This window comes from Erpetoichthys calabaricus, chromosome 4 (genome assembly GCF_900747795.2).
Source record: "Erpetoichthys calabaricus chromosome 4, fErpCal1.3, whole genome shotgun sequence".
NCBI classification, from domain to species: domain Eukaryota; kingdom Metazoa; phylum Chordata; class Cladistia; order Polypteriformes; family Polypteridae; genus Erpetoichthys; species Erpetoichthys calabaricus.
In genome coordinates this window covers 133,491,579-133,507,883 of record NC_041397.2, presented here as the reverse complement: position 1 = coordinate 133,507,883, position 16,305 = coordinate 133,491,579, and the positions used below count along the sequence as shown (strand labels likewise).

The following is a 16,305-nucleotide window of genomic DNA, read 5'->3' as shown; positions in this document are numbered from 1 at the left end:
CTAAAATAATGATTTCATTTGCATACAGGAAAAAAATATGTAGCTGGACAGTTAACTTTGAAGTTATTCATAAGATGCAAATGTGTTGTCTATATAAGGAGTTCTACCATAAGTTAAACACTAACCCAGCCACAGGGGATACATAAGACAGTGTGTTTCTTTGCGCCGGTCCCAAGCCCGGATAAATGGGGATGGTTACGTCAGGAAGGGCATCAGGTGTAAAATGTTGCCAAATCAATATGCGGACAACAATACAAATTTCCATACTAGATCGGTCGAGCCCCGGGTTAACAATGACCACCACCAGTACTGTTAGCCAACAGGGTGCTGGCGGAAATTGGGCTACTGTTGGACGAAGAAGAGGAAGAAGAGGGGGGAGACGTGTCAGGAGGCAGGAGGAGATGATGAAGGCAAAGAGAGTGGAACTGAGGCTAGGAACTTTGAATGTTGGCAGTATGACAGGTAAGGTGAGAGAGTTAGCAGATATGATAGAGATACGGAAGGTTGATATATTGTGCATGCAAGAGACTAAATGGAAGAGGAGTAAGATCAGGTTGAATAGAGGTGGATTCAAATTGTTCTATCATGGGAGGAGAAATGGGGTAGGGGTTATTCTGAAGGAACAGTATGTCAAGAGTGTTTAGGAGATGAAAAGAGTGTCAGACAGAGTGATGATTATGAATCTGGAAATTGGAAGTGTGATGATGAATGTTGTTAGTGCATATGCCCCGCAAGTTGGGTGTGTGATGGATGAGAAAGAAGATTTTTGGAGTGAATTGGATGAAGTGAAGAGTAGTGTACCCAAGGGACAGAAAGTGGTGATTGGAGTGGATTTCAATGGACATGTTGATGAAGGGAACAGAGGAGACGAGGAGATGATGGGTAGGTATGGTGTCAAGGAGAGGAATGAAGAAGGTCAGAGGATAGTGGATTTTGCCAAAAGGATGGACATGGATGTGGAGAATATGTATTTTAAGAAGAGGGAGGAACATTGGGTTACGTACAAGAGTGGAGGAAGATGCACACAGGTAGATTACATCCTATGCGGAAGAGTGAATCTGAAGGAGATTGAAGACTGCAAAGTGGTGGCAGGGGAAAGTGTAGTTAAGCAGCATATGATGATGGTCTGTAGGATGATATTGGAGATCAAAAATAGGAAGAGAGTGAGAGCAGAGCCAAGGATCAAATGGTGGAAGTTGAAAAAGGAAGACTGCAAGGTTGAGTTTAGGGAGGAGGTGAGACAGGCACTGGGTGACACTGAAGAGTTACCATAAAGTTGGGCAACTATAGCAGATGTAGTAAGGGTGACAGCAAGAAGGGTGCTTGGTGTGACATCTGCACAGATAAAGTAGGAAAAGGAAACCTGGTGGTGGAATAGGGAAGTACAGGAGAATATACAGATGAAGAGGATGGCGAAGAAGAAGTGGGATAGTCAGAGAAATGCAGAAAGTAGACAAGAGTACAATGAGGTAAGGCGCAAGGTGAAGAGAGAGGTGGCAAAGGCTAAAGAAAAGGCATATGATGATTTATATGAGAGATTGGACACTAAGGAGGGAAAAAAGGACCTGTACCGATTGGCTAGACAGAGGGACCAAGCTGGGAAAGATGTGCAGCAGGTTAGAGTGATAAAGGATAAAGTTGGAAACATACTCACAAGTGAGGAGAGTGTGTTGAGCAGATGGAAAGAGTACTTTGAGAGGTTGATGAATGAGAGAGAGATAAGGTTGGATGATATAGAGATAGTGAATCAGGAAGTGCAACGGATTAGCAAGGAGGAAGTAAGGACAGCTATGAAGAGGATGAAAAATGGAAAGGCCGTTGGTCCAGATGACATACCTGTGGAAGCATGAAGGTGTTTAGGGGAGATGGCAGTGGAGCTTTTAACCAGATTGTTTAATGGAATCTTGGAAAGTCAGAGGATGCCTGAGGAGTGGAGAAGAAGTGTACTGGTGCGGATATTTAAGAATAAGGGGGATGAGCAGGACTGTAGTAACTACAGGGTGATAAAATTGATGAGCTACAGCATGAAGTTATGGGAAAGAGTAGTGGAAGCTAGGTTAAGAAGTGAGGTGATGATTAGTGAGCAGCAGTATGGTTTCATGCAAAAAAAGAGCACCACAGATGCAATGTTTGCTCTGAGGATGTTGATGGAGAAGTATAGAGAAGGCCAGAAGGAGTTGTATTGCGTCTTTGTAGACCTGGAGAAAGCATATGACAGGGTGCCTCGAGAGGAGCTGTGGTATTGTATGAGGAAGTCGGGAGTGGCAGAGAAGTACGTAAGAGTTGTACAGGATATGTACGAGAGTAGTGTGACAGCGGTGAGGTCTGCGGTAGAAGTGACAGATGCATTCAAGGTGGAGGTGGGATTACATCAGGGATCTGCTCTAATGGGGAGTGTGGAAGAGAGGTGAAAAATATAGTGCAGGCAGAGTGGAATGGGTGGAGAAGAGTGTCAGGTGTAATTTGTGACAGATGGGTATCAGCAAGAGTGAAAGGGTAGGTCTACAGTACGGTAGTGAGACCAGCTATGTTATATGGGTTGGAGGCGGTGGCACTGACCAGAAAGCAGGAGACAGAGCTGGAGATAGCAGAGTTAAAGATGCTAAGATTTGCACTGGGTATGACAAGGATGGATAGAATTAGAAATGAGTACATTACAAGGCCAGCTTAAGTTGGACATTTGGGAGACAAAGTCAGAGAAGTGAGATTGCGTTGGTTTGGACATGTGCAGAGGAGAGATGCTGAGTATATTGGGAAAAGGATGTTAAGGATAGAGCTGCCAGGGAAGAGAAAAAGAGGAAGGCCTAAGAGGAGGTGTAGGGATGTGGTGAGAGAGGACATGCAGGTTGATGAGTGTAATAGAACAAGATGCAGAGAGATATTGAAGAAGATGATCCACTGTGGCAACCCCTAATGGGAGCAGCCAAAAGAAGAAGGTGGGAAAAGGTGATTATGTTGTATAAGAGCAGATAAGAACTTTTGTGTTTGGGCAGTTCCTTTTCGTTTTCCACACTTTGCTCTTGTCATCACTCTGATACAGGTTTATTTTTATCTTGTCTGTCCACAAGACCTTTTTTCAGAATTCTACAGGCTATTTCACAAAGTGTAATCTGGCCATCCTGTTTTTGTGGCTAACTAGAAGTTTGCATCTTGCAGTTTGGCCTCTGTATTTCTGTTCAGGAAGTCTTTTCTGGGGATAGTAGTCTCGGACACATACACATCTGCCTCCTGATGACTGTTTCTGATATGTTGGACTGCCATTTGGGGCTTTTCCTTTACCATAGTGAGAATTCTTGTGTCATCAGCAGTAGCAGTCTTCCTTGGTCTACCAGTCCCTTTGCAATTACTGAGCTCACCAGTGTGTTTGATCTTCTTAATGATATTCCAGACAGTTGATTTAGGTAATCATAATGTTATATTGTCTCTAATGGTTTTATGCTTGTTTTTCAGCCAAATAATGGCTTCTTTGACTTTCATTGGCACAGTTCTTGTCATCAATGGCAACTATAGACGCTAAAGAGTAGAAGCAAGCCTAGGTATTTTATGCCTGCACTAATGAAGAAATGAAACAAACCTCAGTAATCACGAACACCTGTAACGCCAATTGTCCCAAAAATTATGGTGCCCTGAAATTATGGAACCATGTATAAAAAGTGTAGTCATTTTTACATGGTGAGACCGAAATGTACACAAATAGTCTTAAATTAAAGTCTAAAATGTGCACCTTAATTACTGGATTATTTGATTGTAACTCTTTGAGCTACATTCTTTGTATGAACATGTGTTATATAAATACATATTGTTGTATTTGTAATTTTGAACTGTGGAGCAGAGGGGTAAATCAAGGAAAAATTTGTCCCAAACAGGACAGTTGGACAGGGCCATAGCAGGGCATCAACCCAACAGCAGGACCGGTATTGGTTCCTTTGTGTGGGGAAGAACAGGATGAGCACTGCCAGAGCCCTATAAAATGACCTCCAGCTGGCTACTGGCATGCACGTTTCTGACCAAACTGTCAGAAACAGACTCCATGAGGGTGGCATAAGGGCCCAACCTCCTCTAGTGGGACCTATGCTCATAGCCCATCACCGTGCAGCTTGATTGGCATTTGCCTGAGAATACCACAATTGGCAGCTTCACCATTGGCGCTCCGTTCTCTTCACAGATGAGAGCTGGTTTACACTGAGCATATATGACAGATTTGAAAGAGTCTGGAAATGCCACAGAGAACGTTATACAGCCTGCAACATCATTTAGCATGACCGGTTTGGTAAAGGGTCAAGGATGCTCTGGGGAGGCATATCCTTGGAGGGTTGCACAGACCTCCACATGGCTAGGTAATGGTACCATGAGTGCTGTTAGGTACTGGGATGAAATCCTCAGAGCCACTGTCAGATCGTACGCTTTTGCAGTGCGGCCTGGGTTCCTCCTAGTGCAGGACATGTGGCCAGAGTGTGTAGGCAGTTCCTGGATGACAAAGGCATTAATGTCATTGACTGTCCCACAGGTTCCCCTGACCTGAATCCAATTGAGAACCTCAGGGACATTATGCATCAGTATTTCCAATACCACCAAGTAGCAGCACAGACTGTCCAGGAGCTCACTGATGCCCAGATCCAGGTCTGGGAGAAGGAGATCCCCCAGGACATCATCCACAGTCTCATCAGGAGCATGTCCAGATGTTGCTGGGATTACATACAGGCATGTGGGGACCATAAACACTGCTGAGTCACATTCCGAGTTGCTGTGATGAATTTCAATTTTTGACTTTGATTTTTGGTGTGACGTTGAATCCAGCCCTCAATGGGTTGGTGATATTGGTTTCTATTGACCGTTGTTACATCATTTTGTTCTCAATGAATTACACAATATTACTCAGTAAAGATTTTCCATTTGAAAATATATTGTTCATCAAAATCTGATATGTGATTTAAGTGTTCCCTTAATTTTTTTCAGCAATGTACTTTACATGATGTACTGTAGAATAATTTTAATTATGACTTGATTAACTGATACCATTTTTTTTCTATAAATGCTGAGGGTATGTCTATCAACTGAGGAACAATAAAGCAGTGGTTAGTGCTACTGCTGCATAAATTCTTCCAATGACTAATCTCCCTACACCATCCCTACTATATCAGCAACACCAGACACTTCAACTGGAATGGCCAATGACAAGCCCACCTCTGACCATCAGTGTGGACTATCCATAACTAAAGACCACATAAGGAGACAACTGAGGAAGTTATATGCATGAAAAGCTGCAGGACAAGATGAAGTCAGTCTTTGAGTTCTTAAGGCCTGTGCTGACCAAGTTTGTGGTGTCACCTATTCAGTCTGTCCCTAAGGCTTCAGAAAATCCCACTGCTGTGGAAAGCATCCTGCATTGTTCCTGTTCCAAAGAAGGCAAGTGCCTCTTCACCTAATGACTACAGACCAGTGGCACTTATGTCTCATGAAGACCTTTGATAGACTGGTCTTGTACTATACGAGTCCTCTTGTGGTAGACCACCTGTATGCACTGCAGTTTTCGTTTTGCACAAAGATTGGAGTGGAGGATGCAATAATCTATTTGCTTCACAATACTTATTTTCACCTGGAAAAAGTTGGTGGCACTGTGGGGATTATGTTTTTTGATTTCTCTTGTGCCTTCAATACTATCCAGCCATCCCTGTGTCCCTCATAGATATGCAGGTGGATGAGCCTATGGTGTCCTGCATAATGAACTATATGTCAGGCGAATTACAGTTTGTGAGACTCAAGGGCTGTGTTTCTCATATGGATGTGAGCAACACTCGAACACCACACAGAACAGTCCTGTCTCCTTTTTTCTTCACATTTTTGTACACCTCTGACTCAAATATAACACCAGGTCATGTCACCTGCAGAAATTCACAGATGATTCTGCACTTATGGGGTATATTGATAAAGAGGATGAGACAGAGTCTCATGGTGGAGTCAGGTGGAGAACTTTGTTTCTTGCTGCAAAGAGAATTATCTGAATGTTAACATCAGCAAACTGGTTATTGACTTCTGCTGCACCATAGAGTCTGTATGTCCAGTCATTATTCAAGGAGTGGATGTACAGTAGATTTCCATTCCTACAGGTACTTGAGGGTCCACATTAACGGCAGGTTGGATTGGTCTCAGAACACAGAGGAACTATATAAGAAAAGCCAGAGCCGTTTTTTTTCCTTAGGAGACTGTGTTTCTTTAATATGGGAAGTGACATTCTTCACATCTTCTATAATTCTGTGATGGCCAGTGCGATTTTCTACGCTGTGGTGTACTGTGTTAGTAATGTCCCATCAAATCAACAAGCTAATTAAAAGGTTAAGCTCAATTTTAGTACAGACTCTGGACCCCCTGGAGGTAGTAGTGAAGGAATTAATTAAAATAAAACTGAGTGCCATTATGAACAATGCTGCATATCCTCTCTCTGACACACAAGCACTGAGTACTCAACTAATGAATTATTCAGCAGAAGTGAGTCAAGAAACACCTCTGGGGATCCTTTGTACCAACAGCAATATGCCTGCATAATACCACACTGTGACCATGAAAGCCAATTCAGAAGTTTTCTTTCTTTTTAATTTTCGTTCTCAATAGTCATTCTGGTGTGTGTTCATACCAAAGTGTGGGAGTTTATTTATTTCCTTGCTTAACTACATATTTATGTAGTTATTCTTTTATAGAAATTCTGTAAAAGTTCTATCTTATCTTTTCTTATCTTAGCTTAATTGGTAAGTCTAAACTGACTCCAGATACTGTACATGATTGGAGCAATGTATGTTAGTGTTCATGTCAGTGGGTAGGTTTCTTGCCTTTTACTCAGGCCTGTTGGCATAGGTTCTAGTTCCTGGCAAACCTGAAATGGGTAAAGAAGTTAAAAAAATTCATGGATGGATTTAGAAATGGGAGAAAAATGAAGACATTATAATGCAGTAAAGCTGAAAGAAGTGGGTTATTGACCTTCACATTAAAATGATTTTACCTAAAAATTTGGAAATAAAGTGAGTATTTTTTAAAGCTTTGATAGAAAATTATGTGAATATGTTTTTTCATGAAAATAAAAAGCTGCTGGAATGACAGGATGATTGGGTGTTGATAGTAATATGTGATTTCTCAAAACAGTAGAAGAAATATATAAGATTCAGAGGAGAAAAAATGAGCAAGGAAAGGCTGAATTCAGTTATAGTCTTATCAGCTGAGTATGAGGTTATCTGGCGGACCTCAATAGTGAATAGGCAGTGTTTCCAAGTATTTCTAAAAATTTGGGTATAATTAATTATTTCAGTGTTTCAAATTTGTTTGTGATAATATTATAATAATAATATTGTTATAATTATTAGCAATAATAATTCATTTTAATTAAAGGTGCTTTTCAAGGCACTCAAGGACACCTTACAAAAAAGTTAGAGAAATATACCAAAACAAAGAATTAATTAAATTAATAAATACTAAAAGAACACAATACAATGAAAATTAACAATATACAATTAAAATAGCATTATGTATATATGATCATAAAAGTACTAAACTGTACAATCAAGGGACAAAATCAAGGGGGTTAGGCAAGTTTAAAAGGAAAAGTTTTAAGTCCAGATTTGAAGATGGGAAGGGAATCAAGGCTACAGAACAAGGAGCAACAAAGCTAAAGTATCTAAACCCCATGGTAGATAAAGATCTAAGAATATGAGCAGGGATATAAATATGTAGCAGATCCTAAAGATATGAAAATGCCAGACTGTGAAGAACTTTTAATAGCAGAATCTTGAAACAAATAGGGCGTTTAACAGGGAGCCAGTGAAGTGCACAAAGAACTGGGGTAATATGTTTTATGGTAGTGGTTACAATAATAGCTTGAGCAGGAGAATTCCGGACCAGCTGAAGCCTATGCAGAATCTTGTGAAGGATGCCAACCAATACAGAACTGCAGTAATCAATACATGATGTTTCTAGAGCATGTACCAGAACATTTATTTCAAAAAGGCAGTCAAATAAGATGAGGGAAGTAAAGGCAGAATTGGGCTTGGTATATAAATACAGCTGGTTGTCAACAGCGTAGCAATGAAACTGAGTACCATATCTCCTAATAATAGTGCCAAGTGGCAGAAGATAGATAGTAAATAAAAGAGGGCCCAAAACAGAGCCTTGGGGAACACCACTAGTGAATGGGGTAGTCTAAGATCTAAAATTCTTGAATTGAACAATCTGTGTACGACCAGAAAGATATGATGCAAACCAAGTGTAAGAAATATCACAGATTCCAATGGAGACTAATTTACTAATCTATCTAATAAAATACTATGGGAGACTGAATTAAACGCTGCACTCAAGTCAAGCAACAGCAAAATGGTCAGCAGCCCAGAGTCAGCGGCCATTAGCAAATCATTAGTAATTTTAACCAAAGCTGTCACTGTACCATTGAAAGGACAAAAACCACAATGAAACTGCTCAAATATAGCCGAGTACTTAAATAAGGGCATAACAAAATAGAGTAACAGAGAAAGAATAATCCAAGCAGTAATAATCCAAAGAGACATGATGTTGAAAGGGCATAGTTGCCAATGAAAAAATACAGCCAACATGTAGGCAGCCAGATGAAGGAACAAGAAACCCAGTGACCAATTGAATCCACAGCCATTCCTCAACAACATCGTATTATTTTAATTTAAAAATTGAGCTATGGTTTGTCATCAAGGAATAACAGCAAAACAGCAGTAAACAAGAATAACAATACTGGTGAAAAATAAAAATACCAGCGAGCAGCAGCAGCCAGTTGTGCCAGTGTTCACTTCCAGTCAGTATACTATGTCAGTATATTAAATTGCTCAAAAATGACTATACTATGTGATTTTTTTCAGCATTGTCAATGCAGTATTATAGTCTTGCAATATATTCTAATATTCACAGTATCAGCTACAGTATACAATCTTTAATTCCATAAATTCCAGCTCAAATGAAGGGTAGTATTGCTAGTCAACTCAGCTCAGGTCACAACCAACAACTACACATTAAAAATATCCTTGACTCGTCTTTCAGGGTACTGCAGCTAACATTTAAAGAATTAAAGAACTGAAAAAAAATTGTTATCTTACCCACTAACTCCAGCTTTCATAGACACTTTCTTCTTTCTTGGGACAGGGGGAAGGCTGGTATTTTGTTTATGCTGTAAAATAAAACAATATTGTTTCACATAAATGTGGCAAGAAATTCTTAATTTCAGCCTTTACTTTTTACTTTATAAGTGTGACCCAATGGATAGAAATATAGAATTTTTTTTCCTGTGGATAAATTATCAGTAATATACTGTAATAACAATCCTGTATTTTCAAAAATAAATACTCATTATCTTTTCTAAGTGTACTGTGTGCATGAATAAGTATATAAGACTTTTTGTTTCAAGGTTTATAAACTGAAAACTCTGCAGCATTAATTACTTAAAATTGTATGGAGGCTAAGGTCAATGATTCAGTGATTTTGCAGAACACCTTCACAATTCACAACTTTGTAAATTGTTTGGTACAAAAATTACACGATTCCAATCCAACCAAATACAATCCATTCACTGCATGCTCATAACAGTAAATTGCAGGAGGCCCCAAATTCATATTTTAGGAGAGGGTTAAGGGTAAAAGACAAGAACAGGAATTAGCAAACTACTGAACAACTTCACTTTCTCAGTTTCTTCTCTCTTACAGTACTTGTTTTTCTGTTTTTTCTCTCTTGTGCGACCACTGCTCACAACTACCTTTTCATATCTTTACTATTTGATTCTGATCTTGTCCTGACAGGACTTTACTAATAAAAGTCATATTACATTATTACAAGGAAAGATTATGGCACTGATTTGTTAACTGCAACTGTCTCTGACACAAGGATGGCAAAAAACAGTTATGAGCCCTGCACAAACTCTCCAGATAGCCACACTAGCAGCAGGAAAGGTTCTACATAAATCAATATGGGAGTGTAGGCACCTCAGGACAGTGGAATATCAGTATATGTGTGTGTGTGTCTGTGTCTGTTGGGGGCCTCCAAAATGCAATAGTCAGGAGCACCAGCACAGTGAAAGAGACCTGAGACATTGAAAAGAAATGTCCAGTGTCCACCTAGAATACCAGAAGACGATTGACACAGACTACAGAGATAATTTAGCCTTTCCTCAAAAATACAGTGAGGCCAAGAAAGGTTGGAATCTCTACTGGTTGCCAGTATACACCAAGGCTGTATACCCTGTATATTTGAGCTGGGCCTTCAAGTTGGGAAACAGTTATGGCCATCACCATAAGAAAAGGATGTTATGACCTTGCCATATATATGTATGTAATGTATCAGAGGGAGGCAGAAGGCCGGGATTTCACCAGGAGACAGGAATGTGTAACACACAAGGAAGAGAATATGACAAGAAAAAACTTGGAAAAGTTCGCAAAACCTCTTGGTAAAACAGCGATAACTGGTGACTACTAGCTGAAGTGGCTCGGACAAGGTTTCCAGTTTGAAGCAGAATCAATGGGAGGGCTAGCTGGAGGACAGAATTCTCCTGTCCATCCACTAGAGCGGTGGTTTCCAGTTCCAACCCTGGTGGACCCTTATGGTGACAAAGTTTCATTTCACTCAGTTTCAGAATTAGACACATCAAGTCACTTACTAACCCACTTAATCACAGCTAGCGTAATGTGGAAGGCAGAAACAAACCCTGGACAGGGCAGCAGTCTATCACAGGGCAAACACACACCACCCACACCAAACACACACTAGGTCCAATGTAGCATCACTAATTTACTAATGTGCATGTTTTTGGATTGTAAGGGGAAACCGGAGTACCCAGAGGAAATTCACACAGACACATGGAGAATATGCACACTGGGAGGACCTGGGACACAAACCTGGATCTCCATAATGTGAGACAGCAGCACGACCATCATGCCACAGTACTGCCGATAAGTTAATCTTTTGAACTGTAATTGATTACATTGTTTGATTAGCTGAGCTTTTATTCTTCTATATTCCAGCCTTTAGAAAAGAGCAATCGTCTGAGATATACACCGAGCACTGCACCAGTTTACTGTAGGACTCACTCACACACATAGGTCAGGTCATGTTGGGGAGCATGCACTGGTATTGCACTTTACTGCACCCACCACATGACGAAATATGTCAGGATCCTGGTTGGCAATCCCCCAGGCAGACATGCGGTCCAGTCCAACCCCCGGAAATGACCCTCTATCTGCCGCAGCCAGGTGTGGTGTGGTGTTCCCTTGACCAGGTCCAGCCACTTGGGTCCTCAACAATGAGGATCCTGCAAGGCAGGACACATGGCCATAGTGCTGTAACTAGCACTCCCTCACAATGCAGATAATGTGCCTCATTTGAGACTCCATGAGTAACCACTCACGCGACACAAAGTCAAACCAGCAGTACCCAAGGATTCTCTGAAGAGGCACAGTACCAAAGGAGTCCAGTCTTCGTCTCAGGTCACTGGATATCTTCCATAACTCACAACCATATAGCAAGACAGGAAGAAACAGGAATCTAAAGACTTGGACCTATGTCCTTTTGCATAGATTTCAGGAGCGTCATACACCCCTTTCTAGCAACCTCACGACCCCCCATGCTCTCCCGATCAGTCTACTGACTTCATAGGAAGAGTCACCAGAGACATGTCACTGCCAAGGTAAGTAAACCTCTTGACTAGGTTGACACTCTTTCCGCAAACAGACACACTGCTGATTGCTGTGCCTAAGAAGACATTAAAGGCCTGCATTTTGGTTTTCATCCAGGACACTCGCAAGACCAGAAGCTCAGAATCCTCGCTCAGTCTCTCAAGAGAGCCGATCAGAGCCTTCATTGACTCAGTGAAGATCACAGTATCGTCAGCAAAGTCAAAATCAGTGAATTTTTCTTCACCAACAGATGCCCCACAGCCGCTGGACCCCACAACCTTGCCCAACACTCAGTCCATGCAAACACTGAACAGAGTAGAAGCAAGAACACAACCATGATGAACTCCAGAATAAACTGGGAAAAATGCAGACGTTCTGCCTCAACTCTGCACAGCACTCACAGTACAAGTATACTGGATGGTATGATATCCAGCAACCTTGAGGGGATCATGCAAAGTCTCAGGATGTCCCACAGGGCAGCTCGATCAACTGAGTTTTGCAAAAATCGACAAAGGCTGCAAAGAAACTTTGCCAATATTCACATTTGCGCTCCATGAGAACCCTCAGTGCCAGGATGCGATCGATGGTAGACTTCTTAGAACAGGTTTATACTTCACGCGATGCAACGCATGCTCCAGCGGATGCTAATACTACGCAAGTGTTGTACTGTTCATACTTGTGCGTGTACTTTACATAAATCTGGAAGATTCTACCAGGTGGCAGTGCGAGATATCATCATGGTAAGAAAACGCTTGGTTTCGCTGTGTTGTGAATTGCCTGAAACATCAATTAAATTCCGAGGACACCTTGCCACAATATCTCTGAAAAAGATGTTTAATGATTACATCCGTCAATCTGGGGATGTGCCCAGTCCACCAAGCATCGGGCACAAGAAAGAAGCAGAATCCCTTCACGGGGTATCAGCTCATCGCATTGAGATTGGGTGGTTCACAGCTTACTGGATGATCAGCCTCAAGAACCGTAGACCCAGAGATATCCAACGTCCTAGCTGGAGGATCAGCTTTAAATAGCTGCTCAAAGTAGCCAGCCCATTGGGTCACAACTGCAGTTTCATCCATTCCATCAGCCAACCTGACAGCGACTGTTGGACTGAGGAACAGATTTGGATGTGTGTAATGCTTTGATTCCTCTGTAAGCAGGACATGAGTCACTAGACCATAGATGGTGTGTCACTTGCTCACAGATTCCCCTAACAAATTTCTCCTTATCTGCCCTTGCAGCTGTCCTTCTCAGTTCTCAGAATAGACTGGATTTGCCATCAAGCCACGTGCTGTGACTCCTCTCAATGATATCCAGAGTGTCCTGTGAGATGAAACACCTCCTTCTGGGAACACTGATAACACCAACACAACCCTCAGTAACCTTCGGGGTCTTGTCACGGAAGGTCTCCCACATCACATTAGTTTCAGCAGCCACACCGAAATCTGTAAGTTCCTCACACAAACTGTGTGCAAACCTATCAGAAACAGCTTGATCTTGGAGTCTGTCCAGGTCCAGCCTCATTTTCCTATTAGGTGGCAATCTACTGGACCTAACCTGGATCTTCAGACTAGCAACAACAAGTCTGTGGTCAGAATTCACAAACTGGGTACTTCTGTATACCCTGCCCACAAGGATATGATCGATCTCTTTCATTGCACTACCAAAATTGGCGTACCAAGTCCAACGATGCGGCAAAGTAAAGGAACATGGATCCAGTTTCACCACAGTCACCAGACCCATGGGAACCGACACAATCCTCATAGCCAGCCCTGACAGTGCCAGTGGTTGTATTGAAGTCACCTATGACCAGAGGAGTGTCACCTTGCTGGCGACCATCTACCACCGAGTGAAGTTGCAAATAAAATGTCTCCCTCACCAAAATATCACTCACCGCAGTCGAGGTTAGACTGAGACAACAGACAAGGCACCCAGAGAGTGCCGTGATCTGAGTCTCGTAATACTCTCATTGAAAGGAGTGACATCGGACACCATCGGAATAAGCTGATCCGCTACAGCAACAGCTACTCCCTCAGTATGACAGACATCAGAGCGACAAGACCAGTAAAAGGTGTAACCACCTACAGAGATCTGGCCAGTCCCAGGTCTGCACACCTCAGAGAGTGCCGCAACTGAAATGCAGAGTTTACGCACCTCCTTTGACAGTAGAGGAGGATGATCATCATGCTAGAGAGACAAGACGTTCCACACACCTACCTGGATGGGCTGCCTCAAATTAGGATCCAAGTGCTGCAGTGCAGCGGGCATCACCTCACCACCACACCAGTTCTGATCCCCAACAGGCCTGACCCCATTGACTCTGCGATGGTTCTGACTCTTCTGGGGATGGGACTCCCGAGGGCTTTCCCCATTTCCCTTCATAATGTGAGTAGCGAGTAGCCTTCCTATGGGTGGCTGCAGCAGCGCTACTCCCGCGGAGAGCAGAAAGGAGTCCTTTCTGTCGTCTCAGAGCTGTGTGAATTTTTTAACAGTGGCTGGAGTGCCAATCCTGATACCAAACCCGATGATTTCCCTGCAAGTTAGAAGATCGCTTACATGGCCGGATGCAGTTTAACGTCATACCCAGGACAACACACACCCAAAAAATATTATAAAAATATATAAACAAAAATAACCTTTTCAGGTAATGGTTAAGTCTACCATACTGATAAGTAAAAAGATAAAATAAGCTGCACACATATTTTACATTGGTTACTGGTTCCAGGTTTCACATTTCCTTGATTTCTGAGTGGGTTTCTCTGAGCAATGTGGTTTTCATTCCAAATCTCAAAGAGATGGAATTGACATTGACTAGCAACGCTAAATGGCCTTGTAGGAAAAAGTGTGCATAAGGCTCTGCAGTGAAGAGACGTCACATAAAAAGTTGGCCCCTGCCTTATGGTCAAAGCTGGCCATGAATAAATAAAGGAGTAAGGAGTTGAAAAGATTAGACAGAGACAGATGGGTAACTTTAGTTGCTGAAGTTATAAGCTTTAATTACATTTTGCATAGCCTTTATAAACATTTATGCTTAATTACTGACACAAATGTTTTCTCAAATGTTTCCATCATTCTACGTGTAATTACAAAGTCAGGAGAACACTTGTATGGCACTGCCATACTTTGCCTTAATTTCAATTGCTTTAATCAAGTTGCTGATTATTTGGTTGTTTTATTCCAGTTTTTAATCAAAGGTTAAAATTTTCCCTTACCAGATCAGGCGAATGGTGTCTCACAGATAAAGACCGTTTTTGGTCCTTTTGTGCTGTCAAATTAAAACCAAAAGAATAAATGAGAAAAGGTTTTGGGATTACTTGGAAAGAAGTAAGATCTGGGTATTTCTACAATAACAATAATTAAAATAAAAACTTTAACCAAATTCACAACCACTGACAAACAAATACTCTGTTCTGCAGAATCCCATGTATTTGTTGAACAGCAAAATATAAAATAATATTAAAAACAGGTGCCTCACCCTCATCCCATAAGGTGCATCCAGGAGCTGTTTTCCTTGCCTGCTGACAGCAAAGAAATTTTCCTTGTTTCCAAAATCCACTATGATACTTCAATATAAGATTTGAGTTGTTTTGAATTTCTAAATGAAATAATGTTAAAATGAATTTGTTAATATAACATGTCTTGCAGAAGCTCTACAGCTTACATGTTCAGTTTTCTTAATTTCTGTACATCTACCCAAAATCTTTGAGATTCCATATACTTTACAATTTCATTTCAAAATGTTACTATTACTGAGCATTCTCAAATCTATCTCTAGACAGATGTTAGACCCATTTTGTTACCAAACATAACTTTATAATGTCAGTATCTGAAATTAGAATTAATTCTGACAACACAATTCCCCCTTTTTTGTTACTTACTCATAGCCATGCTTGGTTTACCAAAAAGTCCAATTTGTATTACCCAGTAAATATAAAATGCCAACTAAGGTTCAATGAATATTGTGACAAAAAAGCTATATGTAGCAAAATGTGTGTTTTTAAACATAAAGGTGCTAAATTACTTAATAACAAATAATAAACCTGCTATATGTGTCATTCATTATTTTAATAGACATGAGCTGTATTTTAATATGAAAGTATCTTTTTTGTGTTAACAATTCATTTGCTCTGTGGCAAATGCAAATGTCTTCAAGCAGTATTCATAAAAGTGAGTGTCCATCCATTTAATTTTTAAGCTGACTTTCCACTTAACACTCATGATGAGTTTTCGTGAATTCTAGCTTCAATGCATACACATTCATACACACAACATTTTTTTTTGACTATAGGAGACAATACATATAAACAGGGTGAAACACAGAAATGCCATTCAAAGGATATCCCTGTTCAAAGGAAACTAGGATCCAGACAGTAGTGTACATCAAAATCACTACCAGTTTAATGGACATTTTCCACATTATTCAGGTTAGCCAGATGCCCCTTCACTCTTTGCGTGAAACCCTTTTTTTAAAATATCATCCGATACCATCTACAGGCCTCATAACCACCTCCACCCAGTACACCTCTTACACAATAATCCTCTGTCCTTTACTCCACAAGCCCAAATTACCTTAGTCTGTTTCTCCTTAGCATAACACCTATTGCCTCCACACCAACTTTTTGCCTTAATTTGACATTCT

At 41.0% G+C, this 16,305-nt stretch overlaps 1 protein-coding gene across 1 annotated transcript in view; it reads right to left on the bottom strand.

Annotated features, from left to right (window-relative positions):
* LOC114650274 (cytoplasmic tyrosine-protein kinase BMX-like) overlaps nt 1–16,305 on the bottom strand; it is a 163,186-nt gene that overhangs the window by 115,081 nt on the left and 31,800 nt on the right. The window contains exons 5-7 of the mRNA XM_028799805.2: nt 15,142–15,261; nt 14,879–14,931; nt 9,102–9,172 (exon numbers count right to left, since the gene is read on the bottom strand). Of these exons, the coding sequence (XP_028655638.2) occupies nt 9,102–9,172; nt 14,879–14,931; nt 15,142–15,261 (244 nt within the window). The remainder of the gene's footprint in view (nt 1–9,101; nt 9,173–14,878; nt 14,932–15,141; nt 15,262–16,305) is intronic.